This window comes from Alligator mississippiensis, chromosome 2 (genome assembly GCF_030867095.1).
Source record: "Alligator mississippiensis isolate rAllMis1 chromosome 2, rAllMis1, whole genome shotgun sequence".
Taxonomy (NCBI): Eukaryota; Metazoa; Chordata; order Crocodylia; family Alligatoridae; genus Alligator; species Alligator mississippiensis.
The window spans coordinates 217748549-217773227 of NC_081825.1; the positions used below are offsets into that span (position 1 = coordinate 217748549).

At 39.5% G+C, this 24679-nt stretch overlaps 1 protein-coding gene across 1 annotated transcript in view; it reads left to right on the top strand.

The window, feature by feature from the left end:
- The window catches only part of EHF (ETS homologous factor), a 45512-nt gene extending 22227 nt beyond the window's left edge, over window positions 1–23285 (top strand). The window contains exons 3-9 of the mRNA XM_006259974.4: window positions 4915–5160; window positions 6197–6256; window positions 8599–8667; window positions 8756–8824; window positions 12144–12203; window positions 17194–17389; window positions 19217–23285. Coding sequence (XP_006260036.1) covers window positions 4915–5160; window positions 6197–6256; window positions 8599–8667; window positions 8756–8824; window positions 12144–12203; window positions 17194–17389; window positions 19217–19316 — 800 coding nt within the window. The 3' untranslated portion in view covers window positions 19317–23285. The remainder of the gene's footprint in view (window positions 1–4914; window positions 5161–6196; window positions 6257–8598; window positions 8668–8755; window positions 8825–12143; window positions 12204–17193; window positions 17390–19216) is intronic.
- The last annotated feature ends 1394 nt before the right edge of the window (window positions 23286–24679 follow it).

A 24679-nucleotide genomic window follows, 5' to 3' on the forward strand; every position in this document is an offset into this window, starting at 1 on the left:
GCAAGGAACATTCCCATTTGTTAATGTATTAATAAAAAATGTCACTGACAGGATTAAATGCCTGGGAATGGCCATTATTTATGGTTTATTTTGTTACTTGTACCTTTTCTTGGAGTGACCTTGTTACCGATAAAAAAGGCAAGATTGACAGCTCTGAGGTTTCCACTTCAGAGAAAAAAATGCAACGGGGGCAGAATCAGTTCAGACTTCACATACACATATGCTGCCCCAATGGTCAGCAAATATCCCTGGCTAGAAGGAATCAAACCAAAGACATACTCACACAATTTACCTCCCATGTGATATTTTATTGGGGAGATCAGTTTCACCAAACTTATCTTTTAACTTGGAGCAGTAGACAGATATATTGACATTAAGGGTAATTAGTAATGATAAGTTTAGGGATGTGGAAAACCTGCCCCTTATAAAGTGGACCTAGATGTCCAGTCCCAGTTCATGTAGGTCATCCAACTGCCATCAGATTGCAATGACTTTTACTTGCTACCTTCTTGGGTTAGATTCCAGGCAGTGACTTAAAGTGAAAGTTTGTTGTACAGATATTTTATGACAACTGAACTGTGGTAGAACTGTGCAGGTATATAATGCATTAGATTAAACTTTTAACATAATTTTTGTCACTCAAAACAGTGTCATGGCAGCAGCCGTAATCGCTGAAACCTAGTCAGGCAACCACACAATGTAGCCACACACCAATCACAGTCTTGTAGGGTGTTACAACCAAACATACTGTACTGTGAAAGTTTTTATGCAGCATTTGAAGGAGCTCAATTCTTTTTGTGTGTCTAATTCCTAAATACACAAAAATATGTACAATTGCACTTAAGAAACCCCCTTTGTTGCCTTTAAATACTCAGGAAGAAAATACTGGTAATGTTTGACTAAAAAGCACTATTTTTAGTTTACGTGGTTTTGCCAACCTAAATTGGTGGGCTTTATTTGTGGCAATTGGGGCCCTTGAAACAACCCTTCAATTCCAAACAGCAGTTCAGGTTCACAGGAACCCAAAACTCCAAGCCAACCACATGCCTCCGTACCGCTAACACAATTGCTTTCTTATTCATATCTGAAGTCTCCTGGTTTGTATTATGGTGACTTGTGAAAAGCCCTCTTAATCCCTGGGACTGTGGAGGAACACATGCAAACAATTTATTCAGGTTATCCCCCTCATTCCTATTATTATACTCTAGGACCCCCACCCCTGCACTTTATTGCTTCCAACACTTCCTCCCACAGTCCAGCACCAGCAAGGCCAGGAAACAGTTCCTTCCATTACTGCAGGTAGTTCCCAACACAACCTTAATTCCCCTGTGCTGGTAGTGAGGGCAACTCAAGGATTTTATTAGCAACATTTTTTACAGCTGCTTTGGATATTCTTGTTTTGGGCATATACAATAACAGATCAGTTCCTTGGATAGGAGAGGTGTACTGAAGAGCTGGTATAGCAGAGCTATACTTTGACCATTTTCCCTCTCCACTCCCAGTGTACAAGGGCTATACAGTTTGGAATTTAAAGGGGAAACAAACCTTAAATGTTAAAATACCGATGTTCATATTTTGAGGAAATATCATCACACGATTTATACCCCCCCTCCTGTTTTTTGACCAGCTCTTGTTCTCAGCGTTAATGGGTAAAGGTGGGGTGGGGACTGAAATGGCTTATATGCAGGGTCACCTACTGGTATGTCATCTATAGTCAGAGTGGAAACTTTACTAAGTTAGTAGCAGTGAAGCCCTTTATTAGACTTTCTGGCACATGAAATAGCTGTAACTAAAACAACCTTTATATGAGTAAAATGCCATTGTTACAGATCACTGCTCTTGCCTACACCAAGCTTTTCCTGAGTATCTCCTATTGTTGCCACTCAGTGGCTTTTGTCTCCTCCTCTGTGAATATATCACTGGTTTAATGGAGTTTTCAGCAATATTTCAGTTCCTAGAAATGGCTTTAAAATATTCAAGCCAGTATTTTGTAGATTTTAAAAATTGGGTTACAGTCTCTCAAATTACCAGAAACTTCTGAGTTTGTTGAGAAATTCTAACAGGGAAGGAAGAGTATTTTCACCCAAATTCAAACAGAATAAGTGTTTATAAATATATAAATATAAATCTCTCTCTCTCTCTCAATCTGGAATTGGTAAAACTACATTTTCCCTTAGGGAAGAATATCTAACTGGACAGTATACTGCTTGGTAAGAAAAAACAAATTTGTGTTACTTATGTTTTAGATATTACACTTTTGGGAGGCAAGGATCTTGTCCTGCTCTCTGTCTGCAGAGCTTCTACCATATTCTTTGTGCTAACTACCCAGATAATAGTCAAATTTAATTAAGCTGTGCACTGACTGCTGGTTTCTCAAAGGGGGCCAAGGTAGAAGCAAACAATACACTTCTAGAATGTGTTATTGTATGGCAACGAGGAAGTGCTCTGGCACCATGGTACGCCTACATTGTATGTCTACCGGTACCATGAAATGCTTGCTGAGACACACCATGCCCGCCCTGTAAAGCTCCAGCTTTTTATTAGGAAGCAGCATCACTGTATTAGTGTGGCACAGCACATGTACTTAACTCATGTACACAAGGCAGGGACAGTGTTTCTCAGGTTGGCAGTGGCCTGTCTCTACGTGGAGTTGTCTTTCTCTGGAAAGACATATTCCTGGTCTGGTCTTCTGCATAATGCAAGCTATAGGATTTTACCCATGAATTTCACCTATTGAGTTTGTGTCATGTAGCTGAGATACAACAATCTGTCTTTTCTTTATGACCCCCTTCTCAAGCCTTCTTTATGCTTTTGTCAACATTGCTAACCTTGATTGATGTAATTACTTCATTGTTTCTCATCTTTCCTTGATCCCAGTATACAAAATATTGCAGCTAATATCATCTCCCTCCTTTAGTTTGCAAACAATGTGATCCTTCTCTTGAATGTCTCTTTTAGTTTCAGTTTAGTTTTAGTTTTCTGTCCTTTATTGCTTCATATTCAGATTTTTGCCTTAATCTCCAAGGCTCTTCACATTCTTGTACTCCTGTCTACAAATCTGTTTTTTCTTTCTCTTGATCTCCATGTCCTTTCGAGTCCTTACTGCTCTGCTTGTCTCCTTTCCCTAAGTTTTACTTTGTGCATTTATCCTGCTACTTACTCTTTGAGAAACATGCCACTATGCCATATCTCTAAATATCCTCACTCTATGCCTTCTAACCTTTTATTTAAATCCACCTGTTCAAGTAAAACTAATTTAGTCTTTTTAGCATGAATTGGCCCATGCATCCTCCCACCTCTTGGCTTCTTTAGGTTACAAGCAATTTAGGGTAAAGAACATGCCCCTTTCTAAAGACCAGGTTTTGATACATTTACTCATTAAGCAGCCCCTTACTCACCAAATAAGACATGCATCTTATTTTGGGAAGGCAGGATGAAGAAAAAAAGATTTTTTCCTTTTAAACAAACTGTTCAGAATCACTTTCTTCATTTAAGAACTGCACCCCTGTTATCAATTACTAATTTTCAGGAAAAAGGTGACTGTAGTATGTGAATAAAATAGGATATTAATAACTTTCACTCCACATTTATATTGCAATCACTATTGTCAACACTTTGATGGCACTGGTAGCATTTTGAATACTACTGCACATACACACCTCAGAGCAAGCCTTATCAATTACATCTTCCATAATCACCAGATGTAGAGATCAGGCCACGAGTTGCCTTTCCTCAAATTGCCTTCCATACCAGTCCCTCTATTGCATAATGTCATAGCCCACAAGTTGCTTCATTCCCCCAGCTCTATGTTTCTGCATTTACAAGAACGGTGGTAGCCAACATTTTTGGCAGGCATGCCACCAATTAGCCCTACACCCTCCTTGAGTGCCATTCTGATCCACTTCTCCTGCCCATCTGCTTCCTATCCTGTGCTCCCTGCATGATCTACTGCTTTGTTTTTTGCTTCCTGCCTTATCTGCCACTGTGCTGCCTGTCCCTTCCATGACTACACTGCAGAAGCTGCTTGTGCCACTTGTGGAATATATGCTACAAGTTGGCCATCCCTGTATAAGAGGATCAGCTCTGCTTTATAACTGATGGATATGTATGTGTGTGTGTGTGTGTGTGTGTGTGTGTGTGTATGATTGACTTTACTGCACAAGTTATACTGGCTGTGTCTACACAAGATGCTGCCTGCGCAGTTATTACTGTGCAATCATTTAGTACTTGCATACATGAGTACTGAATGACTGCGCAGTACCATTGCCATAAGGCTTTTGGGTGACACTGACTGTGCAGTAGCTCCTTACTACAGAGCAGTAGTGTTGCGTCATGCTTTGTGCCACACGATGCTACTGCACAGTAGTAACTAGCTACTGTGCAGTCAGTGTCTCGTGTAGATATGGTCACTGAGTACATTTATTTTTCTGTATTCAAACCCTGCAATCCCTACTTTATTCATTCTGTCCCTATTCAAACTATACTGCCATTGAATGCAAAGGGAGTTCTGCAAGAACTGGCCTGTCATTGATATACATATTTTGAGAGTGCCTTTTCCTACATGGACATCAATGCATCTTTGCTTTAATACTTTTCCCTCCAGCTGAGCTTCCATCCAAGAATTTCAAACCACTTTACAAACATTACTGAGTTTAATACTCACCACACCCTAGTACATGGGTTAGTTTTCTTACCTCTGCCCCCTCCCCCTTTTGCAGATAGGGAAGATGAGATAGAGTTGTGAGGTGACATGCCCACAGATAATCAGGTCAGTGTGGGATGCTTGGAAGAGGACCCAGATCTGCTAGTGTTTAGTTCATTTGGTTTAAATACTAACCCTTTCTGCACACAGTACATGGACTTTACTACTGTTGTTCTAAAAGAGACAGTAAATAAATAATGTTTCTTTCTCAGTGTCTAGCAGTTTCTATGGAACTCAGTGGCATGAAATTCATCCTCAGTACTGGACTAAGTTCCAGGTTTGGGAATGGCTACAACATCTCCTTGATACCAACCAGCTGGATGCCAACTGCATACCTTTCCAGGAATTTGACATCAATGGTGAACATCTGTGTAGCATGAGCTTGCAAGAATTCATCCAGGCAGCTGGGACAGCAGGACAGCTTCTTTACTCCAACCTCCAGCATCTAAAATGGAATGGTAAATATGCATTAGTATATGGACAGACAAGACTGCAAATGCAAACACAATTCTTTTAGTTTTGGATTGATCAAAGGTCATTTATGTTCCTCAGGTTTGCACTCACTGAAGCTCTGGGGGATACAACAGCTCCCTGGGAATGGAGCTTCCCTGATGTAGAGCTCCTAAGATACACAAGACTGAAACCCCTCGCTGTCCAAATCTGCAGCTTTACAAAGTTTTCCTGGGATCTCTAAGACATTAGCCATTTTGGGAAAAGACCCTGAAAGAGGAGGGGACATTGTAACAACACCCCAAAGCTGTTCTTTGTTAGCAGAGTAGCCCGCCTTCTTATACTGAGGAAAGGAGCTCTGTATCCCATTAATGCTCACATGATTTGAGTTTGTCCAACAATGAGGAATTCATTGAAACATGTTTGCTGCTCAGTGTCCTGCTAGTGCACCTCTACCACTAACTGAAAGTCTTACTATTTGGAAATTTATCACAACAATATGTACCAAGTCAGTAACAGGTTATTAGATATAGGAGTTAAGGTTAAAAATAAATCTTTTGATAATGCTCACTAAAAGTAATTTAAAACAGCTACAGATATGTTCAACTATACCTGAATTACATAAAACACTGCAAAAATGTGAACTGGTTTGTCATATCACACCCACTTAGTTTCAGGTTATCCATATGCTGTTCCCTGTATGATGTACTTTTATTTATATCTTTCTATATCCCAAGTCTGCAAAGGGAATATTTTTTCTGAGGCCCATGTAGGCAAGAAGTTAACTCACTTTATTGCATAAAAAGAGACAAAGAAAGGTAAATGACAGACTCTTCCATCCATGCTTCCATCTGATCTTTCTCATGTCCAGCAAATCCCTCCTTGAATATTAGACAGGAGATTGCAGTGTGGGGGAGACTGTGTGTGTCACATCATATCTTCTCCAAATTAGCCTTCTGTCTCAACTATATTAGTTCCTGCAGGGAGATTTATCTTCATTTCTTGTCATGTCTTGTTATAACTCTCTTCCAACATTTATTTCAGGTCAGTGTGGAAGTGATATGTACCAATCACATAATGTCATTGTTAAAACAGAACAAACAGGTCAGTAATAACAATAGTGATGTGCTGGGGAGCAAAATTTTACCTTGGGTGGCATCTGCTTCACTTAAGCACAAAAAATATCTGCCTTTCATAAAAGAGTGTGTTAAACAATGTAGACTGAACTAAACCTGAATTTTCTAGAGTGCTGGTAAATCCTTTCCATTGTATTGTGGAGGCACTGGTATTGCATGACACTGGTCTGCAAAGGGTCACTTGAGTTTGGGGAACCTATACAATGTCTTCTCCACCCTTCTCCAGATTCTACAGTGGCTACCCACGAGGGTTGTGCCAATGACTGTATTTTGCCTTACTGCAGGTTCTGGGGGGAAATAAAAGGCATTTTGGGGTCACCCCAAACTAGACATTTTTTAAAACAAATATCTTTTTAATTTTCATTGTTTAGTGGATGAAAATTTAAAAAAAAATTGTTTAAAATAATTTTTAAAAATAATTGTTTAAAATAAATTTGTTTTAAATGAAACAAAATGTTTGTTTCCATTTTGAAAGCTCTTAAAATTATTTCAAAGAAACTCAGAAATGTCAAAGCGAAAAGTCTTTTGAATAGAAATCTTGAAACATTTCATTAAGATGTTTTCATAATCCCCCCCCCCCCCCCCCCCCCCCCCAAGTTCAGTAAAATTGAACCAGGTTTGTGAAATACCAGGATGGCTGTCAAAAATACACACAACTAACTTGATTCATTCCTGGGGCTTGGTTAAATTAACAATACAATCCAGCCCATGTTGTCTGCTTGGACATTTTCAAGGTTCCTTTTCAAACATATCTTGGCTGATACCTGACATCACAATACACAGCCACTCCCAACTCCCATACATGTGGGCGTCTTAATGACCCACCAGCAAACACACATTTTTTTGACAAAATTAACACCTACACATAGTATGAGGCATTACAGACATTGACAGCCTTATTAAACCACTTAGCCTATTACCCTTGCATTGCAGAATGGAATATAGTTAAGGACAGAGTTGAAGGAGGACCTAGAGTTGGAGAGAAAGGAGCTAGAGTTGTGGGGTGCCTTAAACATTAGTGGATATGATTCAAACACCAGCTTCAGTTTTTGTCTGGGATCTGGCAGGGTGCAGGTGTGCTGCAGAAAAAATAGGCTGTGCCTTTCAGGAAGAGTAAGCCTGATAGCTTGCTCCTTGTGACAAAACAGAAATGATACTGAAGGAAGCTTGGCTGGTCCCACTAAATCAGGGAAGATTGCTGGGATGTGGGTTCTAGAAAAGGTAGAAATGAGAGGAAAAATAATTCCCTTCTCCTATGCTCCAGCTTGATAAGATTTGTTTTCAGAGACAACATTAGGTAGATCAGGTGTCTAAACAAGAAGAGGGTGTGTACTAATACAAGAACATGGGTTTAGGATGCCTAAACATGTACCTATTAGTTGCATACCTGCTAAATTCCTAGCCAAACCTGATGACTTAGCCAATAGTTCATTTTTAACTTTTAATTGCATTTATACATTTATGAATAAAACCCAAACTTGAATGTTATGCTTTATCTCCTTTGATTTAGAGCTAAAACGAAAATTACACTTAACACGTCTGACTTCAAAATCTGGAATATAAAAAGACTAATTCCACCAGGTGCTAAAAAAAAAATCAAATATGTACAGGTTTTGACTATATCACTATAACACTCAATTAAATTGTGCTTAATGAGTAATGTGCCTCTAAGGGTAACTTTAAAATTCTTCTCTAGTTTTGTGTTTTGCATTCTGTGCCCATAAAGATGTCATTTAGCAACAGGCTCTCAGTCTGTGCTCATGCAAAGACTCCACAATAGAATGTAATGATAGAAAATGGATCTTACATTAAAAAGAAATCAAATGTTTGGGTCTTACATAAAAAAAAAAATCTCTTTGTGTCTCTTTATATATCATTAAATCCAGTGGGGGCTTCTGGGCACAGAGAATAATAACAACCTCCATACTGTCTGATTTTACTAGAATCCCAAATATGTAAAAATACAATCATTAAATAATAAAAAAAAGCATTGTGTCAAATGTGGCTGGGCTAGATTAGGCAGGAGGATGAGCTAGTTTAGGAAACACAACTGAATTACTAGCTAAGAGGCTATAAGAAAAGAAAGCCCAAACAAAATAACTTAACCTGTTTGCCAGTAGGTAAACCTCCCCCTTATCACATAGCTGAAAATAAGAGTCTGCTTTGTAACCTCTTCAGTGTTCTCTTCCTAGACTCATTTGTCACATAAACCTCATTCATTCAGTCTTTCAGTGTCTCATTGTTATTCACCTCATCTCTCAAAACCTTTCTTTTAATGATACAGTTTCCCTTTTGGTCTCTTATCTTCAGATCCATCATTAATGGCATTCTGGAAAGAAGAGAATTATCTGTATGACAGTGGCTATGGTAGTACCGTAGGTAATTGATGCAACTCTTCAAGATTTTCTGAGGTGTTTTTATTGGTGCAAGAGGATGTCACTCTAAATTTCTTCTTTTTAATCCCCAGATTTATTGGATAATAAAACTTATTGTCGTGCCCAGATTTCTGCAACCAGTCTTAGTCAACAGTCTATTGGTAAGGCATTCTTAATTCTCTTGCTCTTGTTCTCTTGCACAAATCCTTGAGTTACCGATCAACAAAAGCCTTTGTGGTCATCTGTTGAAGGACTTTTGAATAATTTTGAACCAAACAATACCAATGTTGAGGGCTCTTTGAGTTGCTCTTTCTACCAGAGAGTGTTTTACAGAAATCTTTTCTTTGATCTCTGTCAAGAAGAAGAAGAAATAATCTGCAACTTCAGGGGTCACTTCACATATCTTGCAAAGGGGACTGGCTCAAAATGGAAGTTAGTGTTAGAGAGACAAGATGTTCATCTCCTGTTGCAAACTGTTGTGTGGTGCAAAGGTATGACTGCTGTGTTCCTTTTTGGTAGTGTCTACACTCCAGCGGTTAGTAAAGTGGTTTGCATGAAACACATAAAGCGGATTCAGCATTGCCTTATGGTTCATTTTTGCTTGATAATCCAACACAGAGGAGCCAGAGAGAAAGCATGAAGCTACCTCATGAATTGTGTGATAGCAGGGGGTGTTTCAAGGCATGCTGGGGCAAGTCAGAAGCTTATCTACAGTGTAGTATCTACAGTGTGGAGGGGTGTAGGTTGTAGCCGTGTTGATCTAAGGACCTTGTCTGCGTATCTACAGTGTGTCATTTATATCTCTAGTGTGCCATTCCATCTCCTCTACGGGTACTGTGTACCTCCAGAGTAATAGGGATATACTTCGCCTTTTTATAGAAGGCAAGATAGTGGCATGGTGCGTGGATGCATCTGAGTGTGGCTGGGATGCTTTGGAAATGGTGGTTTAGTGGCTGCTGTGGGAAGGCAGTGAGGAACGTGAAGAGGAAGACATGATGGATTAGTCAGGAGGTTGTAGAAGAATTAGTGACAGATGGGAAAGAGCCAGAAGAGAAGGAAGGAACAAGAAAGAGGAGAAGAAAATGAGGTTGACAGGAAGGAAGGCTTCTTGACAGAACTGTATTTAGGAGGGAAAAGAGAGAAAGATAAGGAAGAAATATTATGACTTGAATCCTCTCCCCAGGTGTTCCTGCAGCTCCCCACAAAGCTTTATGCTTTGTCCAGTGGTCCCTGATCCTTAATCCACCTGACACCATTTAAGATATAGTAACTGTGTGTGTGTGAGCATGTGCATATTTGGTGCAGCACGGGCTTATATGCACAGCAAGGCTTGCCAAGGTGACGTAATGCTTTAAACAAATGCACTCAGCAATAAATGGAAAGGAGGGGGAAAAAACTTTGCTTTTTATCTTGCCACCACCCATTCTCATAAAATGTCTGCCAGCTCCTCAGATCTCCCTGACAGTACTGAGAGCCTGTCAAATTTCTTGGCTTGGTGTGCTTATCTGTTGACTTGTTGAGCCTAGAGCTAGGGTGGCACGCCAAGGGCACTGCCTGTTGCAAAAACTAAATTTGTATATCCCGTAAAGAAGTGGCTCATTCGTGAATCATATGCAAATAATCTGAAATCTTTTGTCACAGGTGTTGCAAGGCAGCTTTGTTGAAACTGCTTCATAATTCTTTTCATCTGTCAAGCCTCAGCCTTCTAATGTTGAATGCTTGGAACAAGTCTCCATGTAAGAGTTGAGGCAGAATGGGATGCTGTTTACACAGGTGAAATGAGGAATAAATCATTGACTAGGTGGAAGGCAACTCCATTTCAAAGAATAAATCTCCAGTTAAATGGAAAATAGCAAAGCAATTTCCAAGCTATATGAGGCTTTCAAAATGGTGTTTCAGGTCAAACTGCCTAACAAATTGAAGAGCAGATCGTTACACAAAACAAAATTCCTACTGACTCTTGATTTCTAATTATAAGAACAGTAGGACAATATACCTAGGGCAACTGTAGAATTGTCTTCATCAGAAATTTTCAAGAAAAAAGAGAAATAGGCATTCTGTCTGATCTAGGAATGGTGATTCCTGAATACTTGGAGGCCCCTTTCAACCCTGTGATTCTATGATAACCATTTAATAACTTCTGTGAGAGCTTCTGTGGGAGTTTGGACACAGACAGCAAAATCATTGCCTAATTTCTTTGTGGGTTAATTTCTAGCTTAGTAAATGTCTTGCTCTTTGAAAGGCAAAATAGACATGTAAAGATGTGCTCAGAGTTTATTGCGGCTCTGTGTCACAACCATGTTATGTCAGGCTAAAAGAACAAGTAAGGACTATCTTCTCTGACTTGTACGGTCTCCACTTCCGAGTTTGTGCATCCAGGTGGCCATTGAGCACAGTAAGCTTGTGAAATGTTTTGCACCTATTTTTTCACATGCAATTATTACAGTTGTATGTGCAAACAAGGCACATTTTAATGCAAATATATATATACTGTAAGTTGTTTGTACATACAAATGCTCAATTTCCATGCAAAATGATGGTAATTATGAATGCATAATAGCTGGAAAATAAAGGTGTGCTTCCTAAGCTTTACTAATAAAATTTGGGCACTAAACATCCTAAAACAAATAGGGACAGGACTTATAATTGGTAATATGGTATATTTTGACAGTTCTTTAATTAATTAAGATAAACCAATTCTGATAGATTTCAGTAATAGATTTCAATTTTGCTTTCTTTGAGAATGGGAATGTTAAATACATCGATTTCTATATAGGTGATAAGTGATAAACAGTTGTAACTTCTTAGCTTCTGAGGAACATCTTGAGCTAGAAATCCTGTCCTATCTAAGCTGGTTACAGGTGATAATATTCCACCGATAAGAGTCAAAGGAACAATATATATGTCTAGCTGCCAAAAACTCTGAACAACTTGGCCTGAGTATTAAGATTACTTTGTGTTTTTAAATTTTCTTAGCAACAATGCCCTGCTAGATCATTATGTTTTTAGGCAAGCAGATATACTGTACATTAACACTAGTACATACATTTCACATTAGATCATCTCTATAACAATAAAAGAGTCCCCTAAATTACATGCTACAGCAAAGCCTGCGATATAATTGGACAATTTATTAATTCCTTTTATAGACCTGATCCTCTTTCTTTTCATTCTGACACATACATTAGGTACAAGGGACACTAATTGAGGGATTTGTTAATCTAATTTATGTTTACACAGCCAGCTGTATATCTCAGTATTTATTCTTTATTTATCAATGGTCTCTTTGTACAACTGGCTGATTAAAATGTAACTCACAAAACAAAAGCATCCCCTTGTTTCCTGCATTAGTTTAACTTTTGAAAAGTTATTGTCTTCAAAACAGGGACTTATTTTTGTGGTTTTCTTTTTTTTAACGTGCTAGTCAATGGAAATTGCTTGACCAAATTTACAAGAACAACTTCATTTCATTTTTTGCAGAGTCCTCTGATGGAAAAAAACCACAAGATCATCCTCCAAAGTCCCATGCGAAGAAGCACAGTAAGTTAGCGTCTTATGGTAAAAGTATTGGTTTGATAAAAGATGATGGAGACAGTTCAAGCTTAGGTTCAAGTTTTGAAAGAAAAAGGAAGCCAGAAGGGAAAAAAATCCAGTTTCAGAATGAATGGATCAAGTGGAGCTTAATATACACCTGCTGAGGAGCTGATAAAGTATTTCTTTCTAGCTCTGCTTATGTATCTGGCTTGGCTCAGTCCAAGATAGAGTGAAGAGGTACTAAATAAAGTTCTAATCAGTGGAACTATTTCAGCATGATGGGAGCAGATATTAGTTGATAGTGTCCTGTTTTATACTGTGACTCATGGGTTGGAAAGATTGAAAAGATTAGTTGGCAAGTAGGAGTTCAGTTACTAGTTACAGCTGATAAATTTCATTCTCATAATGCTGAGGGTTTGTCCCTCCATTAGAGAATAGTTTAAAACATAAAGGGTATGTCTACATGTTCATTAATGTGCAGTAGTTACCGTGCATTTAATTTAGTATTTGTACAATCAAGAACTAAATAAACATGCAGTAACTGCAGTTACTGCACAGTAGCACTGGCAAACACCATTTTAGGCTAGGGACAGACATTACACATAAAACAGTTTAAGTGATCAGAAACTGGTTTCAACTTGCAACAGAAAATAAGTTCAATGCACATAAACCAGTTTCAAAATGGCTGAAACTGGTTTAAGATAAACCTGGTTGAATGTATTAAGGGACTTAACTGGTTTGGGTCAAACCCGTTTATGCAATGTCTGTCCCAGACCACTTCCTGGTTCAAGTTAAACCAGTCTCACAGCATCCCAGATGCTTTGCAGCCATGGGCTGGACTGTGTTCTCTGCTCCAGAGAACAGAAATGGCCCCATGCCCCTGCTTCCTAGCTCAAGCTCTGGCAGAGGGGTCTGCCTGGCTTCCCCCTTTCTCCCACCCCACCTTGCTGCTCATTGTTCAAGCAGGGTTCCCACCCTTCCCTCCCTCCCATCTCCCACAGCATGGACCCCAGCTCCACAAACCCTAGGCATGTGGTATGTTAGCTAATGCTGAGAGGGGTGTGTGTGTGTGTTCAATTTCACTGGGACAGGCAGACAGAACAGTGTCTGCTTAAGGCTTTTTGGAGCCAATCAACAGGTCAACTGGTAATGTCCCTCTGTTCCTTCCTTGGAAAAAGCTGTTTAAGAAGAGCTTGAACTAATGAGAGGAACTTTTGTTTTGTTGATGGGCTGATAAATGCTGTGTTATCAGTTCTCTGCTGGGTCCCTTGCCTGTCAGGTTTGCAGACAGTATGAAGAAGCAGAGAGAGGGAGATTGAAAATCTCAGTATTATCAACAGATGCGTACACTGCACACACATCCCTTTGCGTCAGAGTACTTGCCAGGGGCTGAAGTCTGTCATCACTCCTGCCCCTTGAGCAGCGAGCGGGAGGAGAAGCCTGGGATGGCACAGGCAGGATGGAGGCTTAAACCTCTCCTTTATCATAGCATCCTGCCAGGGCTTGGCCACACAGCCTCTGCTCAGCACTGTGGAAGGCAAGGGAGGGCTGCTCTAGCACCCCCTGGCTTCTAGCCTGAGCCACTGCAGGCATGTGCTTGCATTTCTTCAGTCCAGAGGGAAAGTCTGTGCAGTTGCAAACTAATTTAATCTAGGCAGGTTAGACTAACCAATCAATTCAGGCTCAGGCTTTTTGAATGTCTGTTCCTAGCCTTAGTGATCCTACTGCACAGTAGCCTGTGCACAGTATACTGTGCAGTAGTGTATTAGCACAGCTTGTGCTGTGATGTCCTACTGCGCAGTATTGTTCAGCTACTGCATAGGTAGTGTCTCGTGTAGATGCTCCCAAAGTGTGTATGAAGATTTCAAGAAAAGCTGTTCCCAAAATTGTGTAAATATTTTCACACATCTTAGCAAATGGTGCCAGAAAATATTCTGCCTTTGAGTAGAAGAGACCTGCACAGCAAACTGGGGAAATCATTAAAAGTGCTTTGCTTCCTGAATGGATCCTCTCCCTTTGAATTTAAATGGTAAAAGCTATAGGAAGCATAGGACATAGGGCCAGAAAGTTACTGAGTCCAATCTCACAATGTGGTGACCTCATTGATGAACTTATCAAGGTCCGTTTTAATACTAGCTAGTGTTTTGCCCCAAGTACTATTGGAAATCTTTTCTAGAACCCAACTACATTGTTTAGAAATTTTCTTTTAATTTCCATCTTAAATATATTCATGGTCAGTTCATTCATTCTTCTGCCAACATTGACTTTTAGTTTAAATAGTTCTCTCTCCATGTATTTATAAACAGCAATCACACAGCTTTCATTTTCTAAGCCAGGGGACTGCAACATTTTTAGTGGGGACCTAGAATGATCAGCTTAGGTCAGAAATAGGCAGTAGGACCCAACCATTGCTACCACTTCTTGCTGCCTAGCTGCAGTGTAGTGCATCACAGAGCGAGCCTCCTTCCACCCAAGCCCATGCTGTCCACCTGTGGCATAGCCCAGGGGGAACTCCTTCTCCACCAAGCCTCTGGCATCCAGCTGCAGTGCAGTATGAGCAGAGCCCACAGCCTCTGAATGCTGCCAAAACCATGGCTCCACAGACTAGATACAAAGACTCCACAGTCCACATCCAGGCCATGTGTCATAGGTCGGTGACTCCTGTTCTAAGCTAAAGAATCCCATCCTATCAGGCGAGTGCTTGGGACTACTACAGCCTTGTCACAGTTTGTGACAGTGGGCCCTGAAGCCAGCCTAGGTGTGGCTTCTAGAACGGGGAGGGGGGGGACCTTGGGTCCTTTCCACTCCTTCCCACTCTTGAAACTCTGGCCTTTCAGTCCCTGACATTCCCCTAGTTTTCCATGGCTGTGACCCAAGGAGCTAATGTCCAGCTCCACTCTGGAGAGACTATTTAAGTCCTGTTGATATTGAAGTTCTCTCTTGTCTTGTCATGCATTTAGGTAGCTCTTACACTTAGCAGGGATCCTATTAATGCTTCTTTCCCCATGCACTAGCTTTATAGGTAAACTGAGGAATGCAGCTTTATTAGAACACGAAGACAGTTAACACAGAATTATTACAATAAAACTCATACTCCATCACAACATCATTCTGCCCCCAAAAGAAAACTGAAGGAATAATACATTTTTTAATCCAACAGCTTAATTGAAGATTCAGGAAAATAATGATTTATGTTGAAATAATTTTTTTAAATTGTATTTTTAGTGAAAAAAAAAAGATATTTAATTTGAGGTTAATCTGAAATGCTTCATGTGACCGGAGCAAAAATACCATTACAAAAGGAAATGTTGAAAAGTTACATTTCATAATTGTTGAACTAAAACACTTCAGCATTTTCAACTTAGAATGATTTTTGGTATTTCCCATTTCATCCCTATACTCTCGGAGCTGCATTTTTCCAGTGGCTCAATCCCTTTTTCCATTCCTTATGTGCTCCCTGTTTACTTCTAGTAGTCTTGTTGAGGTGGTTATTCATCTGGTTAGTTTGGGGCTCTTCATTATAAGTTATTTTATTCACCTTGCTTGGGGGAAAAGTGTCAGATATTTTGATTTAGAGAGATCCAAAGCTTTCTCCATTTTGAAGTCTTAGGCTTCACTTAGTTCCCTCAGTTTGTCAAAGTTTACTTTTTTAAAACAAAACCCTTTGTTCCAGACCTATGTTTGTTTATCCTTCCATTTAATTTAAATGGAATCAACTCATGCAGGGGTGATGTGTAGGGGGTGCATCCCCTGAATGTGGCGGTGTACCCTCTACAAAAAGGCACCACTGACACTGTCAGCTATGCCTGTGGGCGGTCACTGTTTGCCACCCCATAGCTGACACTGCCAGTGGCATCTGTGGGCAGTCCGAGATCTCTGCTGGCCGCTGCTGCTGACGGCAGCTGCAGGTGGTCCACAACCCTTGGTCAGCACTCCCCCCCTCCCCCCCAGCTCCTCTGCTGACAGCACCGGCAGTGTTTGTGGGAGCTCCACTGCTTACCGCCACTGTGCTCCCACTGTTTCTGTAGCCCCACCACGCTCCCGCCGTCGCCATGCCCTCCCAGCCACCGGGGGCATGAGTCAGTCATGAACTTATGTTCATTTGATTCAAGGTTATTGCCAAGAACCAACTCTTCTATAATGCTGTCACTGTTTAATAGAATTGGAAACTGCATATATGCCAAAAATGCCACTGCCACTTATTTTACTGGAAAACTGTCATGTAGATGCACAAGGTGAAACAGAATACTATTGTATGTGGCTAATAATATTATAAAGATCTTTAAGTATAGCCAGATTCAACCCCTGGGGTCTATAGAAGACTTCTTCCGCTACTCTAGTCAAACCTTTTTTACGATCCTTTTCTGAAATGACTTGGACCAAACCAACAATGTTTTATGCGTGCTAACTTCTTATTTCTTTTGAAGTTTTTCACATTGTTAAAGTAAAACTCTGTCCCACTACCTTTACTTTTACTTGTATTTTATGAAGTGTCCCCACCTTTAAATACAAATAGTCCAGTTGTGGTTGCTATTCCACCCTGTTTCTGTTCTCCTTATAACAGCTGGTTTCATGCCATTACAACAGAGCAGTGACGTGAAGTTAAAGGCACTGCAAGCATGAGGGTTAAACAAGGTATCCTTTGGATAGGAATAGTGCAAGCGCTGAGCTTTGTAGAATGAAACAAAAACTTGTGGAAACTTTAGCTCTCTATGTTGCATCCATTGCTGATTTGGAGCAGTGTTTTGCTGCAGTTTTTTGAGTTACTCAAATCACTGTAGAGCCATTTTAAAAATAGACTCAATCTGAGAAATGTCAAGATTATTTTCCTGTGTGTCTCATATACAATTTATATTACAGTTATGAGGAATGGTTAGGTTGTACATTTATGAATAGAACTGTCACATTTTGTAAATACATGGCTATTTAATGAAATAACATGACCAACCAAAAATACTCAAGACATTGTTTTCTTTGTTCCTCAATCTTGTTTTAGATCCTCGAGGGACTCACCTTTGGGAATTTATCCGAGATATTCTTCTAAATCCTGAAAAAAACCCAGGTTTAATAAAGTGGGAAGACCGGTCTGAAGGTGTCTTCCGGTTCTTAAAATCTGAAGCCGTGGCTCAGCTGTGGGGAAAGAAGAAAAATAATAGCAGCATGACTTATGAGAAACTCAGCCGGGCTATGAGGTAGTATGAGCTGAGAAAACATCATTTACAATCTTTGATTAATTAAAGAGACATTGAATCAATTTATGATATTGTTAATTTATAAAAAATAACCAAAAATAGTAATTGCTTGCTACATTGCAAGAGGGTTACATTGCATTTCTTTCTTTACTGATATGTGAAAGACTTACACAAACAATAAGTGAGACTGACTGACTGTAGGCAGAGCTGAGTATACACAAAAGATGAAGCATATCCCTGTGCAGACACTGAAGGCATATGCCTCCCTAAACCTGGAGAGCTTAAATTGGAACTTAACAGGGCAAGAATATTATTGCTTACTTCAAATGTTCAAAACCAAGAGTTGGGTCACCCAAAATTGTTAAACTAACTTACAGGGAAATTATGAGAGACTTTAAACAAAAAGAATATATATTTTTTTTTTATTTCCTGTTTGGTTATCACAATTTTTCCATATCCTTGTGGACTGGGAATTTCTTTTAGTTTTAATGAAAACTGAGATTCTAAGTTGAGAACAGCACTTCAAAAGCTGACACTTCTAGAAAAAGCACCACTGTGACACGCATGATAAAATCATACAAGTTGGCAGCAGTGCACAAGGAGAAAGATGCTTAATTTTACCCAAGGGCTGTCAAAAGCAAAAAATCAACAACATAAACTAAAAGAAAAAAGGATCTTTTCTTCTTCTATAATCTCTTTCAGATACAATCTTGTGTGTTACTTTTAGCAAAGGTAAAGAAAACATTGTTGATAGCAGTAGGATATCTTAGGACATGTCTTGCTCTCTTGCTGTGCCAGGCAAAGGCATGCTGAAGCATGCCACATTGCTCCATGCACTGTATCTCCTGAACTTTAAGTGTCTAGGCTAATCAATTCAGTGAAAGGAGGAGAAAATTATCCTGCCCAGAGCACTACAAGTGCTCTAAGTACATACAGTGCTTCTGGTTCACTGTGGGCACATCTATATGTGTGCTTTAATACACAGTAGCCTATTTTACTTCACATTAAAGTGTCATGTAAAAATCCATGTGATTATGCTAATGTGAAGCAAAATAGGCTACTATGCAGTAAGCATCACTTAAAAACCATGCACATTTGTTACTGAGCATTAAGGCAGCCTAATGAGCATTTCTTTAGTACCTCACACTGGAGGTACTAAATTTAATGTGCATTAGAAAAAGCACCTTAATGCATATGTACACCTGCCTTGAGGTGACTTATGAACATAATGCCTAAGTACAGACAATCGAAAAACCTGAGGTTGAATTGATTCAGTCTTCACAGATTAGTCTAAGCCGCATAGCTTGAACTAAAAAGCAAGTGAACACACATTCACTTTTGATTCCAGAAATCCAGCCATATGCCTGCAGTGGCCCAGGCCAGAAGCCAGGGGGTGCTAGGGCACACCTCCCTGCTTGGCTGGAACAGATAGCTTGGGCCAAGACTAGCCCTCCCACCCTGTGAAGAGAGATGCAAAGCATCCTGGGATGCTGGGGGACTGTGAGTTAACTTGAATCTGGAGGGGAACTGGGACAGAAGTTCAGTAAGCCAATTTAACCTAAATCAGTTAAGTTTGATACAACATCCATCCAGGTTTATCTTGAACCACTTTGGTCATTTGGAAAGTAGTTTATGTGCATTGACCTTTTGGTGTGTTACAGATTTGAACCACTTTCTGATCCATTATACCAGTTTATGTGTAATTTCTGTCCCTAGCCAATAGGTGAAATAGAATCTGGCCCATAATTGACAGTGCCCCTTTAAAACTATCCAGAGCACTAAGGTATGGCATCAAATTTACTTTCATTCTTTTTTTCCTTTTAATAGATACTACTATAAAAGAGAAATCTTGGAGCGTGTGGATGGCCGAAGATTAGTATATAAATTTGGAAAGAATGCCCGTGGCTGGAGAGAAAATGAAAATTAAAGATATCAACTAATACAACAGTTAAAACTTCTGGACGTAAATATTTCAAAGACTGTTTTGTTTTATTTATATACCAAAATGGGGGGAAATTCTACTTTTAATGGAAAGAAGGAACATTATCATTATTCATGTTAAAATTATTTGAAGTATGTCCTGTATGGGGAAAAAAAGTACACAGTTTTCTGTGAATTATAATAACATTATAGGATTGTGATTACTTTTCCCTTCTTGCAAAGTTTTTTTAAAATGCAGGAGTAATGTGATTTATGACAACGCTGTGAGCCATGCACGTTAAAGGGAGGGGAAAATCACAGGGCATTATACACTTTTTATGAGCAAAGGAATTTAGAAGATGGCCGCCTGATTTCTGCACATGAGAAAAATAATTTCCAATGTTATTTAGCTCTCTATAAAAACTTATATGTGATTTGGATCATGTCTCTCAAGTGTGGCATGTCTGTGGTGTATGGGGTATGATACAGATGCATGCATGCATGTACCTGGAAGATACCTGCCTCATACAGTTATCTCACAACAGTTGTACACTCTGGTGTGAATTTTGCACTTAAGATATGAACTGTGCGTAGATAAAATAGTAAGCTTCTCTGAGCCATGTGATTTTGTTCTGTAATTAACTGAGTTTTAATTTCTGTTGGCCAATAACATTTATTCCATCACTCCTATGATTTTCTTAGTTGCAACACTGCGGGCTTCCAGTTGCTTCAGTTAATTTGTGTGATGGCCTTATCCTTGGCTTTACCTGGCAGTAACTGAAGCTGGGTGCAGAGACACTATTAGGTGTTTATGAGTGTTTCTTTGGAGAACCCATGCAAATACCAGATTCATACCTTTCTTTATCAGTACAAATTTAAGACATTATCTTGCAGGATGCCAAAGTGCCTGTTCCCTGCTGCCAAGTGCCCCCTGTTAACTCCACTGGGCACTCAGCATATCCAAGGATAATGACACTAGATTTTTAACTACTTTTGGGTGATTGAAAAAGGGAATATGTCATATTGAATAAAGGCCATAAGAAAGAGATTCTGTTCTAACTCCCAAACTTATTTAAGAGGGCCAAGTGTTCAGTTTTTTATCTAGGACCAGATACATCAAAGGTAACAAGATCCAAGTAGAAATGGAGAAGGTGTGTTTTCCAATAACGTTTTAAAACATTCGAGATAAAAGAAGCAGGTGATGAGCTAAACAAGCACTTGAAGTGCGCTGTTGGAAAGAATGCAGACAAGATCATTTGGTGTGGAATAAATGAGAGAAGAGCATCCCTAATTCCCTGAGTCAAATGCCCTGTGCTCCAATTCCTTTGGGCTCCAGCTGGTAGGCCAAGACTCCCATGAAAAAGTGCTTTAAGAAATCCACAGAGAAATACAAAACCCCTTTGCATTTACATTGTGAGTTCTCCTTGTTCTCCCTGGTAGTAATCATATCATGCAGAGTGAATGTGATCCATTATTTCTCAAGGTATATCTGTGATGATTCTGAGGCCACATTCAGAAAACAAGCTCCACTGACTCTCTCTACTGCTCTGAATACATCTTGCGCCAAAAATTGTCAGGTAGTCATTTTTTTGCACGTGTCCAGGGACACTGTCGGGATTTCAGTCTTTGCTATGCTCCCATGAGTATCCCTGGGCATGCCTGACATGGTTCTAATAGCCACCACACAACTTTTTTTTTGGCATGTAGCATGTGAGCCGGACTGAATGAGTGGGCCAAGCTTATTTCTTGGCAGTAGTCTTGGAATAGCTGCAGAAGTGGTATAGACACTGTTAATCAAAATTTCTCCGCAATGAATCAAGACATTCAAAATGTGGGGGACTAAAGGAAAGGAAGGCAGTGGCACAGTAGGTCATTTAGATGGTTGGGGAGTGTGAGTCTAGGGGCCAATTCAAGATGATGAGGGAAGTGAAAAAGAGATCAATTCCAATCAACATAGTTTAGAGATGGGGAGTTTATAAAATCTTATCAGTGATGAGAGCATGCCAAAATGGTCACACTCCAACAGCAATGGCCATATAGATGCAAGAACTTTTGGAACAAGAGCAGGAAAATATTAAATGGTTAAGTGTGTCCAGCCAATATCTTCCTCCACAGGAATCCACTGTATTTGAATCCAATCTGGCTTGAAATCAAGTTAGAGTTTACAAAGAGGTATGAGTGCAACCAATTTCTGCTTTGAAAGGAAGAATGTTGTAAAAGAGTATAGAGATGAAACCAAGAGATAAGGAAGACTCAGTATAAAAGCCATCAAATGTGCTTGGCAACACTTTGCAGACAAAAACAAGCTCCCAGTTTGTTACCTATGCACGTAACGCATGTCAAAAAACACCACCTACTACACAGCATGTGCCAGGGCTGTCACCATGATTTATCCATACGTGACAATTTTTGCTTTTTCATAAGCTGGGTTGGGAGATGTTTGCTTTATTTACAAATTGAGTCATGAGACCTCAGAATTCAAAGCAAACTTTTTCTTAGGACATACCTTTCATTTTCAGACTGAATGTTTTTTCTAGCACTGAGTGTTTGGTTTTGCTCAGTTCATTCATGTCTTCTGTTTTTAAGTTTGATAAGTAGCATTCCATCCTTATTCTCCTCACGTGTAGTCCCTATAACTAATAACCACAGGGCTACTACCGCAGGGCTACTACTACCCTGGTACCTTTTAATTGGTCCCAGAAACCCTCAGCATCACAGGAAGCCCTCCACTTCATGCTGTTTGCCTTCTGGCAATTTCTTTAGATAAAGCATACTTAGGAGACAGCTTCATCCTATTAAAGTAAATGAGAAAATTACTATGGACTTGTAGAGGGCTCAGATTTCACTTTTGCTCATTCTTGGGAGGCAGTAGGTGCTTGGTAGCAATACTGCTATTGTACTCTGTCTCAGGTTAAAACACATCTCACAGCAGCTGATCGTAATAATGTTTTCGAGTTACGTTTCTTCTCAACAAACTTCACGGGATATAAAAATGAACTTGTAATATACTTTTGTTACCCCTTCATTATTTTCAGCAGCTAGACCTATTTGGAAATTCTTTGGGATTCTTTACCACAAAGCATGTGAATTATTATTGTAAATGAGTATATTTTATAAAGTTGAACTTTACTTGGCAAAGACTTGTATAGTAAAGAAGTGTATTTGAGAGAATGATTTATCTTACAGTTCCTTCGCGGGCATATTTATCAATAGGTGAGGATCAGGAAAGCAAATATTGTCCATTATTTTTAAGCTTTTCAGAGTGGGAATTTATCATTTTTCTTTATAGCTTGAATGGGAACCAGCTGGCATTTACTTTGCCTTACAAATATGTTATCTTTTGCCTAAAACAGATAAAGTGGATTATCTAAAATTGTAGTTCTTGCCAAGTACAAATGCAGCCAGGCAAAGGTGAACCTTTTTTCCAGTTCTAACCAAAGGGAGATAATGAAGATATTAATGTTTATGTAAATTGCTATTTAAATGAAAAGCATTTCTGATTGCTCTTATATTTTGTATTTCAAAGTCTGAGCAGTCACATTTTAGATGTATATTTTAGGTTAGCAGCTGCTGAACTGCTAACACCCTATGTATATATTTGTATTGTACCATAATTTTTCATATATACAAAGTCTTGATAGGAAAAATATTATACTATATTTGTATAGCTGCCTGCAAATCAAATGTCAAAGGTGTTGTAAGCATAAAGCTATATTTTGTGTATGTTATTAGAGCAAGTTGCTTAAAGAAACATCCTGAAAACTGTACATCCTGAAAACTGTACATATGTTAGTAAATTGGAAATACATTACAGTATTTAGCTACATTTTCATCTTTCTCTTTTCAGCAACTTGCTTAATACCAGCTTCCCTTTTATCCCACCTCATTGTACAAAATGTGGAAAAACACAGTATGTGTTCAGGTATTTTGGTGTTTCTATTACTAATCTCAGAATAAAAAACATATGGAACACAAAGGTAGTTTTAAATGGTTTTTATTTTTACTTATATTGTATAAATTTAAATAAAAGATCCTGAGATGAGTTGGCGTATCGATGTACTTCTACATTTTTATACCTTGACAACAAAGGTTTAAAAGTAATTTAAAAAGTTCCAGTAGCAGTGAGAAAATGATGTAATCACCACAAAATCTAGGAAGTGAAAAGTAGAAAGATGGTTCCCCATTTACAACTGATTATTAAATCATAGGCTTCTAAAATTGTGGCTTTTATTTCATAGGGAAAGGATCGTGGGAGCATTTGCTGCTCTTCTGAAAAAAGTCACTTGGTAATATTGGATTGCCTTGCCTCAAGTCTAACAGCTGAATATTACTGAGGCCCCAGTTCAACCATGTTTACAACCATTTAAGCATAAGTGATGTGTTTAAATCTAGGGCATTTTAGCATGTGGTTAAGTACTAAAAATGAGATTACTCAAAAATATGTGCTTAATTCTGAGAATGTGATTCAGCGAGTCAAGAACATATTAAATACTTTCCTCCTATGATTTTTTCTATTAACTGCTGAAGTTGCTGCAGGAGTGCCATATGTGCCTGAATAGGAGAGGGCCTCAACTGAGAGAATGTAAAGAAAAGGAGAGGTAGTTTACAAAATAATCTTTCTCTCTGTGGCCTACACTATGGGTGTTGAATATAGTCAAAGTGGGCCAGATCCTTATCCTACAGCACAGAGGCCCTGATCATGTAACCATGTTCTCAACTTTAAGCAAGTGAGTAATTCTCACTGGGAGTGTTGAGGCTAGACATTTACTGCGGGGTTGACTAATTAACTGTGCAGTAGATGTCTCAGCATCTAAACATGTGCCCCTATTAGGTAAATACAAGTACTAGCCTGCTCCAGAGTTTTTTCATGCGCAGCAGTGTACGTATAGATGCTGACCGCTGGCTGCGACACGAAGATGGTTCAGTGCCAGGGCTGCCTGCCAGCTACCCCACACTGAAGCATCCTCATGTCCCAGCCAGCCCTTCCAGCACATTGAGCCCAGTCGGAGCAGCCTGGGCTGGCCACCTTCTGGCTGGGCCTGCTGCGACCCAGCTCAATGGTCTGCAGTCTAGGCACACATGCAGATGCATGCCTGGGAGCTTCCTGGGAGCAAAATAAACTGTGGGACGTTAAGCTTCACAGTTTACTGCTACCCACTAATGGCACATGTAGACACTCCCAGTGAAACCAAAAGTAAGCATGAATGTAGAAGTGTTTCTAGCTTGCTCAATTATAGTGCCAGGAAGGGCTATATTGGAACATGTGTGTTTGCCCCATGTGTATTCCCTCCTGTATTAGAGGTAGTATTGTTAGAAGTTTTTCTCGGCCAGATTGGCTGACCTGCTTGACAGAGCTTTAAACTAAGATTG